The 26,547-nt window shown below is 43.6% G+C and overlaps 1 protein-coding gene across 2 annotated transcripts in view; it reads right to left on the bottom strand.

The window, feature by feature from the left end:
* Positions 1–24,670, bottom strand: part of SLC44A3 (solute carrier family 44 member 3) — a 43,563-nt gene extending 18,893 nt beyond the window's left edge. The window contains exons 1-11 of one of the 2 annotated variants that reach the window (XM_076337783.1): positions 24,611–24,670; positions 24,155–24,262; positions 21,506–21,648; positions 20,783–20,919; positions 19,272–19,365; positions 17,590–17,759; positions 16,953–17,042; positions 16,150–16,274; positions 14,373–14,559; positions 13,186–13,281; positions 6,082–6,247 (exon numbers count right to left, since the gene is read on the bottom strand). In XM_076337783.1, coding sequence (XP_076193898.1) covers positions 6,082–6,247; positions 13,186–13,281; positions 14,373–14,559; positions 16,150–16,274; positions 16,953–17,042; positions 17,590–17,759; positions 19,272–19,365; positions 20,783–20,919; positions 21,506–21,648; positions 24,155–24,262; positions 24,611–24,637 — 1,343 coding nt within the window. In that variant the 5' untranslated portion in view covers positions 24,638–24,670. The remainder of the gene's footprint in view (positions 1–6,081; positions 6,248–13,185; positions 13,282–14,372; positions 14,560–16,149; positions 16,275–16,952; positions 17,043–17,589; positions 17,760–19,271; positions 19,366–20,782; positions 20,920–21,505; positions 21,649–24,154; positions 24,263–24,610) is intronic. The other variant, XM_076337784.1, reaches the window with a different exon arrangement.
* Between the last annotated feature and the right edge of the window lie 1,877 nt (positions 24,671–26,547).

Raw genomic sequence — 26,547 nt, 5'->3', positions numbered from 1 at the left:
TTATTGGATTAGTTTAATTCTTAAGCAATGACTGTTTTGGTGTATTCAGTAATGGAAAAATATCTAGGAAAAACCTACAATGGAAAATACCAGAAGTGAACAACAGCTGAGAGTAGTTCCTTGAACACCTCTCTCCAGTTTCTGTCACTTCTCTTATTCTCCGCAATCTTTTATTTGACCGTTGTTTCTGCAAGATTTTAGTCTGAAGGGATGAATCCGCTATTTCTGCTTTAGTGGTAAAATTAAAACTAGAAAAAATATCACAAGCTCTCACGTGTAAAATCGAGATCTACTCTCTACTTTTATTGCTGCAATTTGGTCAAATTTTGGTTTAAATTTTGTTCAGATAATTAATACTTTTTTTTTTCCCACTGAACAGGATTTGTTTTAAAATGGAATACACAAAAAAGGAATCTCATACTCTATGTTTAGAATTACAGTCTGGCCTAAAAAACTTGTAATTCTACTGCACCCTAACCTGTATTGTTTTGGAGAAATAATGTGTTTCCCAAAATTGAAAAGCAAAGACAAAAAATTGGCCTAAATACAAGTTTCATTTTCTTGGTTCCTTTATAAAGGTCGGTTTAATGTCAATCAGTTACAGAGAGTAGTATGACACAGCTCTCAAGACCTTTTATTTGAAAACCAGGAAATGAACTTAAAGCCACCCCCCCCCTTCAAATGCTGTAAAAAAAAAAAAAATCGATTAGATTAACACTATAAATACCTCAGGAAAAAAGTTTCAGAGGATTAAAAAACGCCACTGCTCAATAGTCATAAATAGCCCTTCTATAAAGCAGCTCTTAAGCAATTGGCCCAACCCTGAAAAATTTACGTAGGCAGCAGAACCGGCAGCAGTTTGACTAAGTAGTTAAGTAAAGATCAGACCCTATATCACAAACAAGATGTCCTATTTTCCTAACCGATTCCTTCAAAACCTCTGTTATCTTGAAAAATTAATAGTTTGCACAAGAAACTAAAAGATAAAAAGGCAGCGATAAGAGAGCGACTGGCTGGGGCTAAAAAGCTCTACAAATATATTTTTATTAAACCCTCACTTCAGCAAGGATTTAAATCATACACACTACACCAAGACAGGTATCACAGTTCTGCAAGAACCCTGAAGGTATCACTGCAGTTCGTTCAAAACACTAAATACTTTGCAGCTGAGAAGTTGTATTTAAATATGTGGATATACCACATTATTTTAAATAGGAAATTCCAGCAAAGCAGTTGCTGTATTTATTATTTTTGGTCTTACAACTAGGGGAACAGCTTGGGGGATAGTGGAATTTTATACTGAATAAGGCAGGTGGGGGTTTTTTAAGTCATCAGGTTTCTGCGTTAGAAACACATACGTCGCAGTAGAGATGAGTTACTCTATCCATATAGTACCATTGTTTCCTTTTCCCTCGTACGCTACCTTACATATGACAGTCTCAGTCACAGCTCAGAATAGAAAAGAGTAAGTTTCTGCAAGTTAAATGTTAATCAAGGGTGAGAAATACGGAAAGGACAAAGTTTACTCTCGTGTTAATAATTTACTTGCTACTGAAGAGAAAAATGAAGAAGGGTTTTGGTATTTTTAACAGGACTGATTAACGAGCAGGAATGTCAAAATTTGAAGTTTAGTTCAGATAAATTTCTACGCATTTGGATGCTTTTCCACACCTTCTTTTCCTACCGAAGGAATTCTCACAAGAACAGCGTCAGACAAGGTTTCTTGCTTTGCTTCCGAACAGATTAGAAAAAGAACAGATTTCTCCTTGTGATTCTGGCTCAGGGTAGGAAGCACAGGAAAACGGTTAGCTAAACACAACAACCGGCGACGCCTGTGACTCTAAACAAGCTCAAGACTGGCTCAATCACCCACCTCCACCCCATTACCCTGAAGGATGAGCTTTCACCCAGCTTTGTACATTATACGGCTGCGATCCCGACATGACTTTAGCTCAAGCAGACAGCCAGCCATACGCGTAAGGTTTTGTGGGCAGTTCGTATTGTGCAGTGAATTCCGGGCAGGCAGGCTCCCCCGCAGGCACACGAGGTATCGGGGAAAAACAGGAATCTGCCCGATAGAACTGATTGCAAGACTGAGCAGGGCCACGGCTTGCTTCTCCTCTTTGGTATTCCTATTTTACGTTACTACGGGATTGTTTGATTTACATAGAACACCGCTATCCCAAAATCCTGTGAACCTGTACTCAATACCACATCGTCTTTTAATAATTTTCTTTCTTCAGTGCTGCCAATTGTCTTTATTTTCTGGTGAGCTCTGTGACGCTCGGTATCTTTCTTAACACTGAGTTCCTTGAATCAAATGATCACACATGCATCTCAGCTTTCATTTTAAAACCACTTTTTATGTGTGAAGAAAAAATGCAATCTTGACACACCCAAAAGACGTAGACATTTGAAAGGGGGAAAAAAAAAAAAGCATTTCTTTAAAAGCCTGTCCTTTTCAGACCTGTGCTTATAGCTTTCTTCAACCCTGCCTCATCTGTTTCAAAGACTGCCTAAAAAGAGATTTAGCGTAATATACTTCAGAAGTGTTAAGGAACGAATCGTATATGTAAATATGAATCTCAGTTTTTAAACAAATACAATAAATTACAAGATTTGTAATAAAAGAGACATTGTCAGACTAACAGAGAACACACAGACTGTACTTCCAACTGCCCTTTTACCTGCTCTCAAAACCACGGGGGACAGGTCTGACAACATACGTGCTGATGGCTCTTTTACACGGGTTAGGTCAAGTGTGCAAGTAGGGCAAAGGATGCTCATAAATATTGCAGATGTATTTGAAAAGCGAAGAGGACTCCTTTAAAAATTTGGTCCTAGTTCATCTCTCAATGACTTTAGTGCACATCCATAAACCTGGATGTTTGCCTTACCGGGAGATGTATGTATTTCACCTCTCACTGAATCTAAACAGAAGTTGCGGTGCTGAACGCCTTAGAGTCGGGTGGAAAACCCCAATCCTGCAAATGCCCATATACTTCCTTAATTTCAACCCTGTGCAGTGACGTACGCGCACTGGAGTTACTGAATAAGCTCAAAACATGGCCAGGACAGTGATGCCTGTGACACGGGCCAAGTTCCCATACCACCTGCCTTTAATCCCAGGGAGGGGAAAAGCCTCACCTCACTGAAAAGGTAAAACATGCACAATACACCTAAGCGCACTAAGATGAAAATAAACCCTCGTGTAAAACAGCAATAGTAACAAAGGTGGTTTTTTAAAAGACTGAGCCCTTTTCACAAGTCATAAAAAGTAATCATTAAGCAAAAAAGTTCTATTTATTTTATTAAATTAATAAAATCTTTCATGTATTCATGTTTCATCTGAAATAAAAGGCGGCAAAACCCATTTTCAGTGGCAGTACTACAGGTCGAATGTATGCCACCTGTAAAGCTAATCCAGCTAAAATGACGCCCTGCCCTCCCCGTTTGCAACTCCGCTGCGGCTGTTGGCCGCGCAGCACGCTGCCGCATGTGCTGTGGAAGGAGATTTCCGCAGGGAAAGGCCGTGCCATTTCCTCGGAGCACTTACAAGCCAAGAAGAAAGCCTCTCTGTGAGGTATCAAAAACAAACTCTTGTGACATGCCTTTACGACGCTGCCCCAGGGAATACATTAAAAACACAGAGCAGACAAGCTCAGAATTGCTGGAACAGCTTGAGATAACCCTTGCCCTTGATGGTGCGACTGCTCTTGCAGCTAACCATCCTCTCCCCATTCCTGCACTGCTCTGCGTCTCTGCAGATCTGTGCTGACGGCCTAAAGGCCAGGAAGAGGGATCACCGCCGCGGAAAAATTGCATTTCCCCTTCCAAGCGCAACTCTCTCAACACAGTACGTGTCACCTGGCAAGCAAGAGGAGGGCTCGACAGTAGATGTACAAAACGATTTCCATACAATTGGGCGCTGGGACCTTCTGTACTCTATGGCCAGTTCCTGCAGCAGTAAAAAATAGCTGGAAAGCGGAAGGCCCTAACAGAGCAGTAAACATCACCGCAGCGGTTTCTACAGGTGCTTCCCTGCTCTGTGTGAAGAAGATATGGACAGCGTCTTTGCCTTGGGGATTTAGACGGGGTATCGTACCAAAATGCACCGCGGCGCACTACCCAGTAAGTCAGCAAAACTCCTTTTCTTTCCTGTGCTTTCTCAAGCAAGCCAATTTAAATGAACCCTTAGTGCCTCAGCATTCAGCTGCTAAAGCTGAATCAATTGCTAACGCTTGAGGTACGTAAGTTTGCTTAGAAGACAAGAGCAGCCCGTTACGCACAGAACCAAAGTCATGCTAGTTACTTGTGTTTAGAGGTTCAATAGGAAAAAGATGACATAAGAAATGTGAGCTCCTCCCTTTTCAGGTCTTATCATGGCATGTAGAATCATAGAATCATAGAATCATTGAGGTTGGAAAAGACCTCTAAGATCATGGAGTCCAACCATCAACCCAACACCACCATGCCCACTAAACCATGTCCCTAAGCGCCTCATCTACACGTCTTTTAAATACCTCCAGGGATGGAGACTCAACCACTTCCCTGGGCAGCCTGTTCCAATGTTTAACCACTCAAAAAAAAACAAAAGTAAAATAGCAGTGCGAAACTGTGTCACTCTGCAGATCTCAACCTTTTAAAAAGCAGCATTTTAGGTTTTGTCTGCTCTTTTACTAGCACCAGTTAGTTCAGTGGCATGGCTGTCGGCCGCGTAGAGAATCCTAGCAGAGACAGGCTCCTGATACACGTGTTAGCCACTGCCCTGCCTTGGCTTTTTGGATGGGATGACAAAACATCGCTTAAAACAATGGTGGGCACTGGCTGTTACCAGGTCTTCCAGCTTCGCTGCTTTGGCTGGAGCGGGGAAATCCAAGCGGAGCCTGTGCTGCTGTCTCTGCTGGGCGGAGGGGAACAGCCCATTTGGAAACCTTTCAGCAGGAGGCCTTTCTATCAGCAACTGAAACATCCAGGGATACGTTCTAGAGACCATCGACAGAAACCTGCTACCTAGGTTTTGGAGAAGCCCAAAGCCTCCCTTCCCAGCCGCCCGAGCCCGACGGTCCCAGGCGGCTGTGGCCAGTGCTCCACGGTCCCTCTCCTGCCAGGCTCCCCGACTCGCTCTCAGGCCGCCTTCCTCAAGGGCTAATTTTCCAACAAATTGAGATTGTCACCATATTCCTCTAATACAAAATGAAGAAATGCCTTAAAATGCCAGAGTTTTTCAGAGACTGGAAAATCTCATCACTGGGCGCAGAGGAACAGAACAATGAGGGTGAGAGAGCTCATAAAATACTTACGAGGAAAAAGGTTTTCAGGATATTACTCTCTTCATTGTCAAAAAACTCAACAATGTATTGTGAGATTTAAATCTTCCCTCACAATGACAGGATAACACCACCCCAGTGCGTGAAACCAATTTAATTTCATTTTACAATGCTGCAAGTCTAAAAAAACCAGTATAAATCACGAAAAGTAGAGATTTTTCCTCATTTCCTCCACATTTACATTTCAGGGTAGTATAAAATTCAAGAAAGTTTGTTTACACATCTCTAAATTCTTAACAGTGCTGTTAAAGCATTTACAGTTAACTGAAAATATCTGCACAGAACGAAAAAAAAGAGTAGCAGGCGAGGCATTTATGCAGTCAGAACAAACGGAAACCCAGAGCGGGGATGGACGCTTAGGAAGAGGTCAAACTGCCTATGAATACATGAAATTACCCAGGAGCTACGTGTTGCATCCCCATTTGGAGCTAACGCAGTCTCCTGGAAAAGGGTCAAATGCAGCCTGCGCCTTCCGAATGGCAATTTCACCGGAGTCAGTTGAGCTCTGTCGGCTTGTATCAAGGCTCAGTTTAGCCCGGTAACTCCAGCGGGAGCGGTGAGTCACATTAATATCATACACATTGCAAAATCTTACTCGGGATCTTGCAACAAGCAACGTTATTTTATATCCAATGGGATTCCACGATATTGCCATAAATTGCAGTCTACCCAAGACTATTTTGCCTAGAAAAAGATGGAAAGTAAATGCTGGAAAATCCCCAAAACTATATGGGGGCAATTCTGCACTCACCTGTTGAAGTAACAAGTAACCACTGCCCCAGCAATCGTCATCTGCTGACAGGCAAGAATGAATTCACTAGTCCAGATAAGGCCAACGAAATGATACCATGCCATGTAGCAAATTCCAGACAGAGCTCTGTATTCTACTTGTCCTCCTGAAGTAGTCTGTGCAGTACCTGGAGTTGGGATTACACCGCTGTATTATTATAACACACCAGACAAGAAAAAAAAAACCCCAACAAAGTACATATAAGTGCTTCTGTACCCTTTTGCTTAACTTTTCTTCAATAAAATGATAAAAAAATAAATTCAGGTGCTATTTAATTCTATCCCTTCTAACAAAGTCAGAGAGCCAAAACTTTGTAATTCAAATAGAATTTTGAAAAACAAAATCTTACAAAAAGGAAAAGCTTGGGTTTAAATTGGGATTGAGACACAGCTGCCAATAAAGTCAAGAGGACAGCTAGGAATTAGTAAAGATTTCTGAGAAAACATTACTCAAGATTTGAGTAATCAAATGCTTCAGAAGTAAATGAAATCTTAATTTTCTTAATTCAAACTTGAAATAAACTCATAGTTATGAAATGCTTTAGATTTTTTTCTATCAGAAGCGAAAGACTGCAGAAAAATATTAAGGACGCATAACGTGCCACTGCAACAGAATAAAATTATTATTTTCATTACTATTACTAATTAGAACCATGGCAACTAGTTTTCTGTTCTCTACACTTTGCAATCTTTGTGCAAAATACAGGCACATAAAGGCGGCCTCTCCAAGGCGGGGGCGGGGGGGAAGCAGACATCCGTATGGTAGTATATGCTCCAATGTTACTACTGCATTCAGGAACACTGACAAATTCACTTATTCAAGCTAAAAAAAAAAACGGCCTCCACTTCTGTTAATAACAAAGAACTCATTCCGTGTTCAACAGATGGCTTTTCACAACAGGTGGGGGTAACCCAGATAACTTAGCAATCAGACCTCTCTCTATGCAATCCTATTTATGCCACTTGACTCCAAAGTCTAGTCAGGGGGTAACGGCATCGGGACATTTGTTCCTAGTGAAAAGTCTCTAGGTCCGTAACCTGCTATTTTTTCAGTTTACCAAGCCTTAAGTCTATTAACCTTAAAGATAAACATGTTCACAGAATAAAACGATCTCTGGAGGTGAGCAGTTTCTTATTCTAACTCGATGAAAGAAATAAAGTGAGACATAGAATTGTCTATTACTGCTAGAACAGCATTATAACTTAAGCTTTAATATTTCACGTACTCCTTCAGTGGACTTGGCAGTGTTAGGTTTACGGTTGGACTCGACGATCTTAAAGGTCTTTTCCAACCTGAACGATTCTATGTTCTCCCACAGGACAGCGCACCACCTTCAAGTTCAAAACTGCCGCAGATACAAAGCTATCTGTGAAACGGTTCACCCAATTTCTGTCCTAATTTTCTATAGCCGCAGAGTTCATACTCAAGAATACCTAAAAGCAGAAACAATAAGGATTTGCTTTCAGCAGCACCATCGGGTTTAGACAAGCTTTATAAGTCTTCAGAACCAAGGTCTGTTTGTCTGTAAATTATGAAAAATATTCACCTACCCCATAGTAGCACTGCAAAATTATTCTGAAGTGCTTTGAAAGGCTCAAAAAGTGCTACACGGGTGCATAAACACAGACGTATGTTCTAGATATTTTATTTTCTGAAAGGTTATCAATTTTAGTTAAGCAGGCAACTCTTTGCAGTGCTGCACGGTTGGTCATTCGCAGAAATACTGTTGCTGCCATTCTATTCAAATGTATTTTAAGCCTGTGGAACGCAAGATACTTGATGGTGTGAAAAAGCTACTACTCAGATCTCTTCTCACAAACTCTCAGCTATTCCTCCCCATCCCCTGCCTCCCTGGTTTTAAGTTTGGATGCAAAAGCTTTTCTTTTTTTTTTTTTTTTTTAAGGGGAATTTTTGAGGATAGCTTCATTTACTTTGGTACGTTAAAATAAGCTATGCGCTATACCGTTCCTTCTTGTTCTGAATCCCAGGGATTTTTCATCTCCCTTACTTCTTCCAGAGGCTCTCGACTGCCGTTTTCCTGCAGCACACGCAACTAGCCAAATATGCTCATTAACCACAGCCCACAGCCCCTGCTGAGGGAACTTACGCAAATGACAGGTCAAGGAGGTCTCCTACCTCCCCATTTTTATGCAGACATTATACCGTTCGGTAGCAGAATTAGGCACGTTTTCCACCATACAATCCGCCTGAACATTTCTTTTCCAGAAAAGGCACATTTCAGGCATCGCTCCTGTAGTTTTGTCATGAAGACTGACAAATGTAACTAATTCTGTTTGCTTTTTACCCGCCTACTGAAATAACCACCTGCAGTAACAACAGTAATGGCTTTGTCTTTCCTGGCCAACCTTACGCGTGTGCATGTGCACAGCGCCGTGCTCTGCTGCACAGAAATCCGGCACAGCCACCTGTGCGCTCACCGTCGATCATTTTGCTGTCTCGATACGGGAAACTGTTTTTGTTACTTCACAGAACTCTGTTTACCGATGTAAACATCTGTGTCTGACTGGTTCCCTGTCTTCGGGGCCTACCGTGCATGCATAATTTTGTCAACAGAATTACATGCAATGCTATTTTTCATATGTCAGTAGCACAGATAAACTTTAAAGCTATCCTAGATACCCTGTTGAGAAAAGTATATGCCATTTTCCTCATCACTCCACTGCGATCTATCTGTTCACGCAAGCTAAACTTTCTCAACAAAGCCTTGACATACGGTTTAATTTGTCAACAGAGTATTTTTCTCCAGCTACATAATCACGAATCTTTCTGGTGTACTATACGCTCTTAGCGATAACATTAAGAAGTCAGTGAAGAACCGAAGTCCCCACAGCTGAATCACCCAATCTGAGAACCTCTGATCGGTACCAACGTTGATCTGCTGCAAATACTCCAAGAAGCGTGGTTAACAACGCAAACAGGCACAAGTGCCTGCAGCAGAATTCAGAAGAGTTTTCTCCGTCCGACTCTGCGGCTCAGCGCCGTGCCGTTGTGTCAGGCAGCACAGCAACGCAACGATACAAAAGTCAGTGTGCACACGCAGTATCATTAGCTACGTTTTGGTACGTTCAGGCTTAGGTCAGGCGCCCTTACTCGGCAACTGCTGCTGCGAGGTTTTGCTGACGCCTGGAGCAGTAGGCTGCTGTAAGGGAGGAAAATCCCTGGGAAGTCTAGTTCAGCAATTTCTTTATCAGAAACAAAGAACCGCTGACCAGAAAACACGGAGAGCCTGTTTATCAGTTCCTGTTAACATGAAAATATGACGGGCCCTTCCCACTGCTAAGTGAGGAAAGGTTCTGGCATCATACACTGAATCTTCATGCTTCCTGCAACAGAATTTATTGTGTTATTTCATTTAGCTTTTTCCCACGTAGTGGTATTTACAGCTAAGCTAGCTGACTGTAATCGGAATGTCAAGGACCCTGCAGGAAATACATTTTTATTGCTGGCTTTGCTACTGCGCAGCTTTATGTGGCAGTTTTATTGCTCGCTTGCCTGTAGGATGCACCTTCATTACACAGAACTCTCACACCGCCTTCTCATCCTGCGTTACACGCATAGGATTTATGCCACGCGGACTTCACAGCTTCCGCACGCTGGAACGTTGAAAGACGTGCTTTGCTGTGCCACACGGCCACTTCAGTTCTGCAGTGAAATGCCGCACAAATTAGCAAACAATAAGATTCAATGACCCTAAGACATATCAGCTTTTCCAAAGCACAGCTGAATTCCATTCCCAGCCAGCTAACGGTTCTAGCTGGTGCCACTGTTTGTGCTGTCTCAAGTCTCGTGGAGGCTGGCATTTCTCCTAGCCTTCTAGGTCTGGAATTCACTCAGTCTCTGCTGCTGGTACAGATTCTGAATTACCAAGGTACTTAAGCAGGTGCCCACCTTAAAATGCATAAGTGGTCCCTCTGGTTTTAATAGGATTATCCATGTGTTTCAAGTCAGTCGTGCATAAGTACCTTTCCAAGTGCTGGCTATAGTTTCCTACAGCTCCCAAGAAGTTAGTCTTTTCTCAGAGTAACGCTAACTTTCGGAGGGGATGTAAATAGGGTGTCTGTGTGGTTGTGTAACGATCAGGTGCGCCACAGCTGAAGCGAGGATCGAGTGCTCCAGGGCTGTAAGATGCGGAGACGCTATAAATGTTATACAATGAGTAAAGATTCAAGGAAAATGTTAAGAACAGGTGCAGCACAGCAGCAAGCCAATTCCACTTGCCCACCTCTCTCTATGAGAGGAAAGGCTGGTGTCTTTGTAAACATTTCATTTCTTTGGCTTTCTTGGCATATTTGCATTTAAAATATAGTCTGCGTAGCCCCAGAAAATATATTTGTGAGAATAAAAAGTCAAAGTGTCAAAAAGAAGAAAACCACCACCTGTATTTTACAAACTGAATCCTGGATAGGCAATTATTTGTCAACGGAGAAAACAAATTGCTCAAAGAGAGCTCATCTTGGGAGCTCTTCGGAGAAGTACTCTCAGCTGTTGCAAAAAGTCCCCAAAACTCAAAAAGCAAAAAAAAAAAAAAAAGTCTTCCATTTACAGAGCGATTGTAGAAAACTAGCAGAAAATACAAAGCTGTTCTGCCAATGCGTTATCAACAATACAGTAGTATGTTTGTTTATTTTTACAGGATGTGTAAGTGCTAGTCATCCTAAAACAGCAAAACAACCCCCAACGAGCTACCTTACTGTGAGCTGCTTTAACAGGCAGCAATTCAGGGGACTCATATTTGGGTTGAAAATTTGAAAGAAATCTAAAGGAATATTCTCAATACCAAATCTAGCCTACTGTTCATTCGTCCAAGTTTTGCACTACGAAACAAATCCCAGGTAGGGTGCGGGACTGGAAATCCAAACAACCATCACACTTCACGCTGACACCGACCTCCTGCGTCACCTCGATGAATCTCCTCAACCTGAGAGCTGGATAAAACAATCCTTCGCTACCTCCCCAGATGATTAAAAGGCTAAAATTGCCTTCCTTGTCTTTGAACTCCTCTCAGGAGGGGTTACTCTGCAGTCAGAGCAGCTGTAAACCACTGAGCAGGTTCAGCAGAAACTTTCTCGCACTGCTTTATCGGCACCTAGCGGGCACTGACGCTGCTGCACGTCATTTACATGTCATTTACATAAATACCTCAGCCCCTGGACTTTGCTAAGGCCTCCGTTGACACCTGTTGGGTAACAACAGCCACCAATTACCACAGACAGCTTAACAAAAAGAATAATTACGAATACAAATGATAAAATTAACAGAACCGAGTTTTAACCAGAAAAATAATCGAATGCGTAGAGTGGCATTTTTCTATCTGCGTTCACGCTTGGGCTGTAACTTAGAATTGGTTTGGATTATTTATCAAATGCACATTCTCTTGTAAACATTAACACGCTAACTGCTAACAGAAGAGTCTTACAAGGATTGTCATCTACACTAAAAATATCCTGGCAGAAGATCTCTGTCAAAACTTATGTTTTACTAGATTCCTCATATGAGAGAGAGAGAGAGAGAGAGAGAGATACAGTTAAGTGCCTGGAAATGACCTTCCCTTCTTACGCTAAATCTGCAAAAAGTCAATTCTTCCAAAACTGAGAGCGTCCCAGAAACTTTAACATTGCTCTACTGTGCAGCAAGATTATGCTGCCTTCCGTACTGTACTGTTTGTATCACTCGCCGGAAACATCAGCATTCCTATTACGCTAGGGGGAAGACAAAAAATAAAATACCTTCGGGCCAGGAGACGTGTGCTGCACTACGAATGTAACAGCAGGTCACAAACTGCTTGAATCCTACTCTCCAAGCAGTCGGGGGGGGAAAAAAAGTTGAATGGAAATGTCTAGCAGGAAACAGAATATAACCATGAAGGAAAATGGCACAACGTGGAAAAAGCATAAAAAGCCTCTCGAAGGCAGTTGTCATTGGGTGTTATTTCCCTGTGAATATGTGTGGAATTTGCTTTCGGATATAATGTGCAAGTCATGACTTTCCTGCAACGTCTGTAAAAGCATCCAGGAAATACCTGACTGGTTCCCCATCCTGCACTTATCATCAAGCTGTTTCTGCCACATGAGCTAAAATACGTCTACTCTTCTAACGGTTGCTGCGTTTCCAAAAGCTTTTGAATACAACGGACTCAGCTGGCATTTTCTAAATTTAGATTTAACATGGGCAAGCTTCCCGTCCTATGTGTGCATGTTAAGAGTACCAGTGAATTTTCCTGTGGGAAATGGGCCAGCTCAGCTTAACATCAAGGATGTAATATTTCCTCTAGTAGTTATTGTTAATTATATATTATATCTAGCAAATCTGTGTGTTATCGTTCATTTTATTTACCTGCTACTAGATTTACTATAGTTAATGTTTATCTTAAATTGCATCTGATCCAAGCAGGTGCATGAAATGAACAGTTGGTTGATAGCTCAGGAGACGCTCCTTTCTACAAAGGACTGGTGTGAACCAGTGACAAGGTACCCCGCAAGGCCAGCTTGGAAATTACTGCTGCCTGGCTGATACGGGCATAAACGGGATGAAGATTCTGCAGAAAAGCTAACAACCACACAAAGCTGCGTCTAGCACGTAACGCTGCCTCTCTAAAGGGAAAATTCAACTCAGAGGAGGTTGGAGGAGGAATATCCATGACACCTAAAGCGAAGTGAACCTGCTTGACTATTTAGTCAGCCAGGAGCAACTCACAAAGAGACAGCAAGGTTGGACATTCGGCCTTGCTAGGTCTGACCCTTTTGCAGGAGAAGCAGGTTATCGGCCAGACCAGTGCTTCAAGCGGCCATTTCTGACAGACGTGAGCTACTGGGGGAAAGGCAGCAGAAACAGAGAGACCCTTGCAAACCTGCATGACTCTCCAACGAAAGCTGGAGGGAAACGGATCCTAGTCTAGCCTAAGCAATGGGTGAGAGATTTGCAATGCCAGCACGGACTCAGACAGACGGACCGTCATGTTACAAGTGAAGTGGGTCTTGTACAGAGCCAGAATTAACAGGGTGAGACCGAGATGGAAGCAGTTGTGATGGAAGAGGAGTGAGGTACCTGACCCATGGAGGTGGGGAATACTGCCAGTTTTGCCAAATGGGCTCAGCGTCAGAAAGGTTGGAGGCTCTTCTGGCCTAGCAGGGACCTGTAAGCCTGTACAGAGGAGTTACTGCAGCCACTGTCTCAAGGGGTGGTGGAAACACAAGATAAAATGGTAACACATAAGCATCTGAAGAGCGAGGCTGCGTTTCGTTTTCCACACAGAAACAACTGCCAGAATTCAGAAAATAGAAAACCCATGAATAAATACGGGAATGAAAAACAACTGTCTCCATCTGCATCAATTCTGCATCAGCTCCAACCCAACGGACAACAACTGACTCCTAGCAGTGGCCCTAGAAATTTAAAATGAAAAAAACCCCAAACCTCAAATCGTAATGCTTCCTATGTACAAAGGCTGATGTCTGCATCAGGAGTTATCCCCAGAGCTATGCAGAGTTTAGCTTGCCTTCTTTGGGTGATGTTGCATGGAAGAACAACCTCCCCCTCCCTTGGATGGCGTGACGCTGGGCCAAGGGACAGCATCCAAATCACCCCCGGTTCAATCACTGACAGATCTTATAGTGGTATGTCCCTCAGTAATACCACTTCCATCCTCAAAATCTGTTCTTGTAGATCATTCCTAGTGATTGACTATTTCTACAGAGCACCTCCCCTACAACTGCAAGAACCTCTGGATTAATCCAAATACTGTTGTACCGGTCTAAATAATGATAGCAGTTGTCACGGAACTACCGCTCAGAGACAACGTTCTGCCTCCATGACAACTGGACGTTGTTTCTAGTCAGAGGAGATTAACATTCTCATTTCATAACAACTGCACTAAAAGCCGCCTCCTCCCCTCGTTATTTTCTGCATTTAAATACATCAAAGATACACTGTATCTACCACAATCTAATCATACATTAAATAATTGAGAAAGAACAAAACTGAAGTCCACATATAGGAGCAAAAATCTCTCTTCTGTAGTGCTATGACTCACAGAACTATGGCAATGTTAAAGACTCCAACAAGTGGGGAAGAAAAAAAACAAAAAAAAACCCCCAAAAAAAGGAAAGAGTAACCCAGCTGTGTAACAATGCTAGCCCGCATTTTGTGCACTAACACCAGGAGATCCCATATTTAAGAAGTGAACTTAGGAAACAGATAGCATTCATCCAAAAACATGGAAAGCATACACTTACCTGCAGTTCCTAGGCTAAGTAGTACAGCAACCCAAAATACCCAGAACGCAATGAGAATCAGAAAGGTCCAGAGTGGTTGGAACAGGAGGAAAGGAATCCTGCCAATGATTTTACCAACAATTCGAAAGAGCTGTACAGTGAACTGAAGCCTCTTTCTTAGTACAAGCATAAGGGAAAGCAGAACAACCTGTTACAGGAAAGAAAAAGACAAATTGTTGGGTTTTTTTCCTTAAGAAAAGTAGCAGAGTTGTCAAATGTGGGATCGGGGGCACAGATTTCATAAAGACATGACAGCAAGGCATTTTACACAAACTTACTGCGCACTGGAAAAGCTTTCTGAGACACTGCCTATATTCTCAAAGAGCCTGTGGATCAAAGTCTGATTTTCTGAAACCATTACCACTGTTTCTTTAAAACAAAAGAGGATTCATAAAACTGTAATTCACCCAATGGAAACAGTCTGTTTTGCTTTACAGCAAACACAAACGTACGTTACATGCTACACATCCCTTCTGCATACCCTGTATGTCATGAACGTTTAAACTTTCTTGCTGCTCAGATCAGCTTGCCACCGTTCGCAACGGTAGGAGCACCAGTCCTTTTCTGCAGAAAGGACAGTAACACAACCAAACTAATTTGAGAGCTGTGTATGTATGGAAGCAAAGCAGACATAAAATAAAACCTCGGTTAAAGAAATTATTTTTTTCCCCCAAAGTAAAAAAAACCAAACCAAAACCCACCAACAAAACCCCGCATCAAAAACCCCACAATGTCCCCAGTTCTTTGTATACGACAAGGAACAATGAACAGCGATTAAAAGAGAGGCTGGAATCTATAAAATAACAAATGCAAGCAGTGGCAGTTGCTTCACCAGTTTTCTTGCCTGCTCTAGAAAGAAGCCAAGCGTAACCTGCAGCAGCGGACGTTCCCACAGTTCTGCAAACGACAGTCGGTGGCACTGGGACACGCATGCATACAAAGGAACCTTTTCTTACCCCTTCAGTATCAACAGAAGTAAAAAGGTCATAACTTACAGAGGACCTGAAAAAAATCTGATCTGTGACACATTTATATCTGTCACTGTAAACTGTCAGACTGTTCATATCTGGTGAATTCCCGTCTATGGATCCTACTCTGCTTTAAGAAAACAGAAGAACGGTCATTTTGACAAATGTCTCATGAAGTACAAATTGTCCGTACGCTCATATTGAGCAATGACTCCTTTAACATTGCAACATCAGAGTGAAAAGATCACTTTAAAAGTTGCAAGCCACACTCAGATTTTCTGTTGGAAAACAAGGTCAGTGAGAGAAAAGTAGAATTTAACCCCATAACTTGAGGCCTAGACAGTGCTGCCTGTGCTTCACTACCCCTTTCATTGTCTAAAAGAGCTGCCACCCCTTTCTCCTACTGACAGGGTAGGCTGAACCCACAGCTCTCACGTTCATACCGAGCCAGTGCCCCTCTGTTCACTCAACACGATTCTCCAGTTAGCTGATGCAGAGAAGAATGGGGATGGGATGCAGTTCTTGCATCTCCGCACCACCAGTGCTAACACTGTTTGTACAGGGTTGAAGTGTGGCAGAGCCCTGTGCTGGCAAACAAATTTCACAACGAAGATACAAAACTATTTAAATGAGTGTAAGCAGATCTTATAATTGATTCTCATTTTCAAATCTGGAAGGAACGAGGAATTATTTTTATTGTTGCAGAACCACTGTAGTTCAAGTTTTCAAGTTACAGCCTCTGCCATTGCTTAGGGTAAAATGCTACTTACGGTAACTATTGTGGAGAAGATGGCATACCCGAGCAGAAATTTTACATTTTCCTTTTGCGTTTCCAATTCAGTGCTGGGATCGTTCCTGTAGTCATAATAGAGCCACCAGAGAACACCTGAGACAACTGAGCAAACGAGAGCGGCGTGAAGGCGGGCAGCACGCCCCGGGCTTGCAGCACACCGCTGTCGGCAGGCTGACGTCTGCCCGGCCTCCCTTGCGAGTCTCTTGCCCCGCCGCCTAACCCAAGCTCAGCTCGGGAATACTGCCGCGTAGCAAAGAGGCACAGTATCAGTGACCCCAGAGAAAATTCACATAATGGTCTGTTAGCCTGGAGTAAAACCGCAGCAGAACGTTTGGTTTTCCTGCAGTTACTCTAAAGCTCAGGCATGTAATTTCGTTGAGGAGATACAAAGCTAACTTTCATGGAATGACAAGCTGTAGCTGGACACCTTCCTGTAGTTCTCCCTTTCTAAAGCAGGCAAGGTAAAACTTCACTGAACTTTCTTTGAAACAGTAGCGTTTTCATAAGGGCATTCATCTGCCAAAAAAAAATGTTGTTTCCAGGCATCCATAAAAAAAGAGAAGAATCATCACCCTCCCAACCCTCAGCAGCTGAAACAGCACAGCCAGACCTCGGCACCAAAAGGCAAGCGGGGCCCAGCGTGGAAATGGCGGCAGTAAGCTCACGGTTGCCGAGGATGGCCACGGGGAAAAAGGATAGCTGTTTGTTCAGCTGCCTCCCCTTCAGTCGAGGGAGGTGATCCATTTCACTAAGCGTACGCTAAAAGGTAAATGTACTTACGTAACAACCCGAATACAACCAGTGCAATCAAAGTATGGACCAGAAGTGTCCGAATGAATCTGAAGGCTAAGACCAGTATAAAAGAGAAGGCTGAAAAATAGACAACAGTTAGTTTATTGTGAGTGTTACAGCCCATTTAACTTCACTCTTACTTACTTGAAAGATAAATTCAAGATTCTTGCAGAATTTGGGCTTTTATTTTTAAACAGTGGTCTCAAAAGCAACAGCATTCAGTAAAGCTGGCAACCTTTTTAACATTTAAAACACACAGTTACCTATAACTTACTAATAATTTTTCACCTTGGGAATTATTAGCTTTTCAATAATATTTTGTGTAAGATTTAAGCCAAAATGTTCATGCTGATGCCATTTTTTTCCATCAACAATTTCTTACGGTCCCCTGAAATGACGTATATGATCGTATCAAGGAACACAGAATCTGGTATTTCATAGAGCTGTATTTCATCAGTCTATTAAATGCCTCCTGATAAAACACAATCACTCTTTCTTAAAAACAACTCTGCCCAGAAAATATGAAAAAGATCACTTTTAAATTAAAAATATAAAGTTAATAGAAACATTTGAAACCTCACATTTTAATTGAATGTTATTATTCACATTTTATTTATAACCTTACCTAGTGCAAGGACACTCAGTCCTATCACAGTATCTCTTCCCGCCAATATTCCACTCAGAATTCGGTGAAAAACATCCATTTCGTTAACCATACTTATTAAGACAGATGCATATTTGGAATAGCATTCAGGATTTTGCGGAACACACCGATTAAATAACGGAAAAGATTTACTGGAAGGTTAAAAACAGAGATGGTAAAAAAAAGTATTAGTTCCTGGACAGACAGTTTCAAATCCACAGAGATCCACTCCACCATCCTCTTCCAAGCCCTCTGCAGCACCCTGCCGGCACCCTCAACAGAGTCTGGCCGCCACAGCCGGCCAGTCCGACCTGTAAGCTGGCAGGCATCCTCCCCGTCCAGGAGGAGACCTTGCGCGCGGAGCCTGACGCAAGAGGGCCCTGGGCGCGGGAGTGGTGCCTTACAAATGGTAGGTTTACGTTTCATCTGCAAAATGGACTCCTAGCAGCGTCATGCCTGCATCACCGTACCAGAACATCCAATTCGAGATCAACCTGGGAGGAAAAAACGAGCCACCATCTCAAGCACCATCAGCATGTAGCTCCTGTTCCCATTCTAGTCTGGCTTCACCTGCTTTGATCCCGTGTGTTTATGTAAAACCTAAACTCACGCTAACATAGCTGTAACCCACGTTGTTGTAGGTAATTCCAGACCACAAACACTTTGCATTGGTTTTTATGATATTTGAGCATTCCAAAAGACACATCAAAACAATGTTTGCAAGGTATAATTAACACCACCAAATATTTGCATATGAAATTATTTGGCACTCCCAGCCAAGCTTCTTGAATATATTTATTGTCCCACTTTGGCAATGCTGCGCTACAACAGCCAAAGACATACTCATACCTAAAAAGGAGAGGTTTGTTCCTCAATAGTTAAAAACGTCTCTGACTAGCTTTGCTTCTGCTATGAAATATTACTGTGCAAGATGAGTAACTTTGCCGAGCTCCTTGCCAAACAGAAAAAAGCCTAAGAAGTTGAAGAAGTAAGTAAAACATGCCGTATTTTTTCATCTATTCACATGCTCTCCTTTGATCCACTGTACGTAATGTTTTAATGTGTCTCCCGCTCTCTTCTGTGTGCTTTTTTCCTCTATTTTCTCTTGTTCAGAGCAGATGACTTAGCTCTGCAAACGTGGTGATTCCAGTTCTTTGCTGTATTTTCATGACACAGTGGAATTTAAAATCATGGGTTTAAGGATTTTGACTCACAAATGCCAAATGCTAAAGACGCTGCCATCCACAGACCTGTGCTTCAAGCCAGCTGGCTATGAAATTATTCTAGCGGAAATTTCTGGGTTCAGGATAATAAGCAAGGCCCAAGACCACAGCTCCCCTTCCCTGGCATTGAGGGAGAGAGCAAAAGTCTGTGCAGGAGATAAGTCGCTCCTCGTACGGAGTGCTCTTCCCCCGATTTGGAGAGGAAAAATCTCTAAGGGGTAGAGGAACGGAGGGAATGCAGTCCTTGTTCATTCTGTGGGAAAGGACACTGGCGTGTTCACAGGCGCACATGAGAACTCGTAAGGATACATGTACAAAAATAAACAAAGCAAAACCATTCTGACTGTAACGCACCAAGTCAAATACAAAACGTGAGGAAGTAACAATCCTTAAGAAGCTGTTTGGGCTCAAGGGTGTGGTAAAGTACCCAGTAATTCTTACCTTGGTGGAACTGGCAGTGTGGGACACAGCTCAGCTGCCTCTGGATTTAGGGTATAACTGGAAATGTTCAGGTTGTAAACGCAAAGACAAGAACCTAAGAAGGAGGGGGAACAAAAAAAAGAAAAAAAAAAAGAAAAAAGTAACTTAATATTAGTTAAAGTTTTAGAGAAAAACACATTATCAATTAAGTTTTGTTTACACTTCTGCTTTGTCCTCTTAGCAGGCCATATACATCCCTGATATTCCAGTGGGAATGTAAATAACAAACTAGTTAACGGTTAAATCTAAAGCAACCTCTGCGGAATCTTTTGCCTTCTAGACTTAACTATAATTACCATTCACTGAGGCCATTCACGGAGGGCAGGCACACTATTTGTTCCACAGTGCGATACTTCAGCTCTAAACTCTTACTCATTAAGATAACAGAAAAGCCTAAAATGACAGAAGCTACAATAGAACCAGGCCCCTCATGATTTAGAGCAGAATATATACGTATCCAGAAACGTCACATTTTCTGGGCTCTAGGCTAAGTATTACCAGGGACTGACTCTGCTAATAATACTCTGCTCCGTTATATTATGCTTCTGGGAAAGAAAGGCTGGATACCTTCGAGCCATCCAAAATGCAATACTGCCCTCTCCCTTGAGATAAACATGCAAGCAGTTTTGGCGTGTAGACGGAATTTCATGCACTTCTATTCAGTTGCACTGAAAATACTTACGTACCATCACAGGTGTTTACAGCTCCCTGTGCATACCAAATGATGGTAGAATACCCCAAAACGAAATTAAAACCAGTGTTGTCAATTTAAATGGCAATCCTTGCCAAACAAAACAACAAACCAAAAAAGAATGGAATTCTGACCTCCAATAAAAATAGCCACTAATATTCATACGGTCTGCAGTTTACGCATACCCTATGGAATAAGGGTTAGGCTACAGGTTATTTTATTTACATGTTGGACATGAATGAACTGGAGCCGCCTCTTCCGCACAACAGCTACTTCTGATATCATACCCATCTTGAACACCAGAATAAAATAAAACAATTTATCGGTGGAATAGCAAACTTTGGGATCTGATGTCTAAAGGCATAAAAACACTTGTGTATCTCTGGAATTAATACTTCCACCATAGCTCTAATTAAATTTAAAAGAACCAGTCGGACAAGTTTCTCAAATAGCATATGAGCTCTGTTCACCTACTTGACCCCACCACCACACTACACTAGTTTCATTCTCAGCGGCCAGTTTTCGGCTGGATAATCTCAGCATTGTGCAGGAATTAACCAACAACTTTTGAATTTGCGTAAGAGAGAGCCGTAACATTTCTAGAAACTATGGCTTTGAAATAAAGCAGAAACAAGACGTTTTATTTTCCGTTGCCATGGACTGCTCAGGAAATTAATGGTAAGAAACAACTCCCTAGCGTAGCAAACGTAAGAATAACAAAGTGAAAGCTGCTCAGCTGTTCTACAGATACACTAAGACATTCGTATTCCCTGTTGCACACCATTATTCCTTGCAAAACTCTGGAGGTCTTCCAAAGAGTTGAGTTGCTCTTGTGGACAACTAGACACGCACAAGGAAACTGAACTGAGTTTGAGGCTTTGCAATTCCAGGCTGCATGAATTCAGAAAGAACACATACCTAGAAAGAAAAAAAGATCCTCTTTTCAAAAAATGATTTCTGGGTTTTACAGGTTCAAATTCTGAGCCTTCTTTCCATCTTTTTAAAGCACTTCAAAGCAAATGAAACTCTTTATCCACATATAATGGAAAAAAATGGAGTTTGAAGTCAGAAGTTAAGAAGCAATTTGAGAATATGCTACATTTTTACACTTCATTTTACGTTCTTAAATGGGATCAGAAGCTGCCAAGGTGGGTGCCGTTCTACAGGGACTCGTTCATGGGACTCGACAGAATGACTGGGAACTTCAACACGCAGCTTCCTTAAGTACAAAGATTTGCCATACAGAATGACTGCTGGTTTGGCCACAGTCCTATTTAAGATCTTATTTTAGAAGCAGCCAGCATAAAGCATAACGATGTAGCACATTCTCAAATTCTATCTTAACTTTTTAGTTTCACTCATCATTTTGCACCGTTCTCACCCCTTCTTTTTGCCTTTCAATATGTAATATAGACACATATGTATACGATTGACAACTAGAAGATGTGTATCTTATTAAGTTCTCAAATACTTAATTTATGTAGACATTATCTGATGTACTTACTTTTTATTAGACATGTCCTGTCCAGAAAGGGGTGCCCCTTTTACGGGAGTGTTCTTCCTACCACATATGTTCCCGAAGCTGTCATATCCAAGCACAAGCCTTTCCGCGGCACCAGCCATCACAGCGTAGCCAGTTATAAACATCTGTTAAAATATTTTTCAATGTGAAATCACGCTACAATAGCTTTTCCTTCCCGTTCAATAAATACTCCTTTTAACCCATGCATTTTTGTCTTGTGGATGCAAACAGTTAAATCTAAAATCCACCCCTCTGCACAAGGCCGGAGCAAGTCACATGGACAAGTTTAGCCCTATTGCCTCCTTAGAGCTTTCCCTCATCTATTGCTGAAAGTATATAACTTCAGCAGAGTATCACCGGAGGAGAAAGACGGGGGTCCTGATTAAACTAATAGGAAGGCAGTAGTAAGGTGCTAAACTCTGCCTCTACGGAAGTTTGTGTGTGTCACCAGGCAAGGTCACTCAAATGGCCATTTTTCACATGCGCTCACCCCTTCTCCTTTTTCAGGGCGCCCTTCAAGACGCACCTAGGCAATACATCTGCTGAAATGTTGAGCCCTTGCAGCTGCTAGTGAATTTAATCAGAGGTATATTTTAAGCGCATGAAGTACAATTAAAATGCAGGTTACCTGAAATTTCAGGAAGATGCATTCTTTTAACACATGTGAAAAACCTGGAGAGAGCCACACTGTGAACCTAGGTGACACTGCACCGACCTTTTAGATGCTCCGCTGCCGGATCAAAGCCCCAGCAGATCAGCTCCCTGTAAACCCCAGGGGCAGCTAAGCACTTCTTTTGGCTGAGCAGCAGCAACCCTTAGTCAATATAAGACGCCTTGCCTAGGAATACAGCTTAAACCCTGCTCATGCACCCCATGAGGGCCAAAACGCCCCTTGAAAAGAACCTTTCCCAGTGCCAAGAAGCAGTAATTCTTCTTCTGGGAAGTCAGTGAAGTCCTGGGCACGACTTTACCCAAAGGCTTATTTACAGCACTCCAGCTATTGAAGAACTCAGTGATTCAATCGTCTCCTCTGTCCCATGGGGTGTAAACCACATTTCACACACACGCCAAGGACAATACACCAAGCTCTACGCCAACTGCTGGCAGCAGCAAGTCCTCTCGGTCCCACGTTAACCACTACTACTTTGCCGAGTATCAGCTGTGCTGGAGACAGATTGCACACATCAGATCCAGCACAACTGCTTTCTTGAAGGGTTTAGAGCCTTTATTTGTTATTCTACTTTTAACACTTGTGACCAAAGATGGGATCTGGGCAAAAACCGAGTCTCTCACACAAACATGTAAGTACATGCTTCCTTATTCCCCAGCGTAGTCTCATTTTTGCTTATATGTTTGCAGTCTAACTAGTTAAATAATATCTTTTTTTTAAATTATGACTGCACGTTAATGCCATCTCAATAAGGAGATCTTTGTAAAGACTCCACAATTAAAGCTGACATACTACTTGTGTATGTGATATTTGGTACAATAACAAAATATTTTCAGATTCAGTTTATTTACACAGCAAGTATTTGTTAATAATTAAATTGTTCTCAGAAGAAAAAGGAGACATGAGCCGGCATTGTAACTCCACCTGAAATACGCTTTCAGAAAAATTTTGGCATTTCTTCTAAAGATGGCTGTTACAGGTCCATTGCCATCAGTATGGCGAACACTGTGTACGTGTGAATTGTGTTTGGTTTTTTTTTTAAGTGCAGAATACAAGTGCTGGATACAAGCCATAAATACTGTTAAGTAACAGATGGCCGTACGACTGCTGGAGGGGTGTGTCTATACGTGCCAGTGATATGCATTTCCACAGAGTTACTAATGTGGCTGCAATTTTTTTCACTATGTGACACCAAAAATCTTTTAATCTAAAAATGAGATCAAACAGAAGAAAACAAATACACGTATGCAACAAGCTATTTCACAGGAACTGAGCAATAAAACCAGTGAGAGGAAACAAACAAAAATCCTAAATCCTCACCATTTGATAGGTTTAAGTTTTGGCATTCCCTCCACTGATCAAAGCACTAAGCATAAGACAGCATGTAAAAAAAACCCCTATCCTGTTCAGAAAGTTCAGCTTCAGCTTATGCAGCGTTCAAAATGTCTATGTATTCTTCTGCACTAGCTTCCATTAAAAGAGTTATTAGGAATTGAATTGAAAACTGATCAACTGTGTATTCGCGAGAATCCTGAGTAGCCTCAGACATATCACGAAAAAAACATTCACACTTAAGAAAGACAAAGCCTGCTCCCAAAAGCTTGCATGCTGTTCTAAGCGCAGGACAGACAGAACATCAGACGGACATGTTGCAAGATAACGAGACTACAAGGAATGAGATAAGTAGAAATAAAGAGCTCAGTCAGAGCCTGGGCTAATTTACAACAAAGCAAATTCGAAATAACCCAGCCCTGCGCATACATGGCATCCAAAGCATATGGTCTGAACTTAAAAGTCTGCGCAACAGACACTGCAATAAAGCACGGCACCGCCACAAAGGTCAGTTCTGTCCCCGCGCAATCCTGTGCCCGTGATAATCTCGGTTTAGGTTTAGTACACCACTGTGCAGAACCCCATTAACTTTGGACCCGATTTTTCTTTCAGAAAAGAGGCGTGCTTACCAAACCAGCCCAGAAAAGAAAGAAGAGGAGCAACCAGAGAGTGTCTGTGCACTTTCTGTAAATGACCGGTCTCCATTCCCTCAGTTCAGAAACACCATCTCCGGAATCCTAAAACGAAACAAAGAAAGAAAAGGAAAAAAAAAAACCCAAAAAACCCCAAACTTCCTGTGAAATTAAAATCAAGTTTCAAGCGTCGGAGGTTTCTGATAGAGCAGAACCTTGCGCTTAAAACGCCAAACGCCCGGTACCCCTCTGCCCGCCACCGCCGCGCAGCCCGTCCGCGGCGAGGTGCGCTGCCGCCGCACCCCACCCCGCCCCGCCGCCCGCCGCCAGCCCCGCACCGCCCGGGGCGGGCCCGGCCCCCGCCGCCCCCAGCCCGCTGCACCGCCGCGGGCCCGACTTTCTCTCCCCCGCCTCCTCCCGCTGCCCCGGGCACCGCTCCGGCCCGGCGCTCACCTGCTGCCGGTCTCCGCGCCGCTCCATGCTCCCGCCCTCCGGGCAGGGCCGGGCCGGGCCGGGCCGGGCCGGGCCGCGCCGCCGGGCTGCGCGGGGGCGGCTCGGCGGCCGTGGCGGGGCGACGTTCGCTAGGGGACGGCACCGGCGCCCGCCGTGCGCGCCGCGGGGCCGGGCCCGGGCGCGGGCCCGCCCGGGAGGAGCGGCCCGGCCCGGCCGGCGGCCCCTTCGGCGGCTCCTCCTGCCGTTGCGGCCGGGCGCTGCCAGCCCCGTCCCGACCGCTCCTCCCGGAGCCGCGCTGCGGGCGGGCCGCGGTCCCGCTGGGCGGCCGCGTTTGCGGGAGGAAACGGCATTTCTCTCCGCGAAGCTCAAGCGCCGGCGGCCGGGCGGGCCGCAGTCGGTTTCCCGGGATAGTCGTCGGATGGGTCGCTTTGGCTGGGGCGAGCGGCGCTCGGGGAGCGGCAGCGCGGCCGACGGGACGGCACCCCCGGGCGGCCGGCGGCCCCTCCGCTCCCGGGGCAACGGGGGGACGCCGAGGGGCTGCCCGGGCTGGGGGCCCCCCTCCCCGCGGGGCGGGGGACGGGGGCAGCGCCCAGAGAGAGGGCCGGGGTAAGCCCGCAGTTCATAGAACCATAGAATCATTGAGGTTGGAAAAGACCTCTAAGATCATCGAGTCCAACCATCGACCCAACACCACCATGTCCACTAAACCATGTCCCTCAGCGCCTCATCTACACGTCTTCTAAATACCTCCAGGGATGGGGACTCCACCACTTCCCTGGGCAGCCTGGTCCAATATTTAACCACTCTTTCAGTAAAGAAATTTTTCCTCACGTCCAATCTAAACCTCCCCTGGCACAACTTGAGGCCGTTTCCTCTCGTCCTATCGCTGATAGTTCGTCCAGAGCCGCAGGCTTACAGCTGGCCGCTGAGCGGGAGGTTTATTGTTCACCGTTCCTTAGCCTGTTTACGGGGGGGAGCTGTCGGTTCGTTATTGCCCCCGCAAAACGCGGGCTGTTCCGTTGCGTAAAGCCGACCGACACCCGTTCGGCCGTTCTTGGCTGCCCTGCCAGCGCACCGGCAGCCACAGGCCCCTCTCAGCTTTGCCCGTTGGCTCTTTGCACCGTTACACGGCACTGGCGCGTTGTGCGAGACCGTCGTTACCGCTCATCCATGTCCGTCCGAACTCCCCGTGCGCGGGCATAACCACGCTGAAGTAACTCGAATGACCAATGAATGCAGAAATTAGCAGCCGCTCTTAATAACCTGCTTTCTCAGTGCTGTCCCTGTTGTCTTTTTACTCATAGGTTCACGAAGTTCAGCTCAATAACCTAGAGAAAATTAATATTACAAATTGAAAGATATTAAAAGTACGTTTTCGTTCCCCTCCTGACAGTTAGTGGAGAAAATGTCCTCTTTAAGAAGTGATCCAACATCTGCAACTGCAATAAAATTGAGTTAAATGGAAGGTATTTTGGAAAGCTGAAGTTGAAGAATTGGCCCATCTTGTACAGGAGACAGAGCGTGAGGCTGGTTTTGCTGAGAAAAAAGAATTTATTCCAGTTCTCAAGTGAAAATGCAGAATGAAGCCTTGGTGACAAACTGGCATAGATGGAAGTAAACTGGTAATATCAGAAACTGGGATTTAAAAAAAAAAAAAAGAATTAATCTCTGCCCCAGAGCATTTCAGAGTCCTTCTAAGCTAACTGGAAATAAACACATTTTTCAAAAAATTAGCTTGTGCAGCGTTTCTGAAATTGACTTTTTAACTGATTTAACAGAGCTCGGTACAATTCTGATTTAAATTTACACCGCCCGCCCCCCCCCCCCCAGTGGTTCTGAGAAAACATGACAGGAAAGATTTCTAAAACCTCTTTGTCTTACAAGGGATTTATTAAACCATTTAGTTTCCAGCCAACTCACAGTTCTTGTCTTTATCA

Source organism: Aptenodytes patagonicus, chromosome 5 (assembly GCF_965638725.1).
Source record: "Aptenodytes patagonicus chromosome 5, bAptPat1.pri.cur, whole genome shotgun sequence".
In the NCBI taxonomy this organism is placed as follows: Eukaryota; Metazoa; Chordata; class Aves; order Sphenisciformes; family Spheniscidae; genus Aptenodytes; species Aptenodytes patagonicus.
Note: the sequence above shows the minus strand (reverse complement) of the source record. Positions and strands in the feature narration are given on the sequence as shown.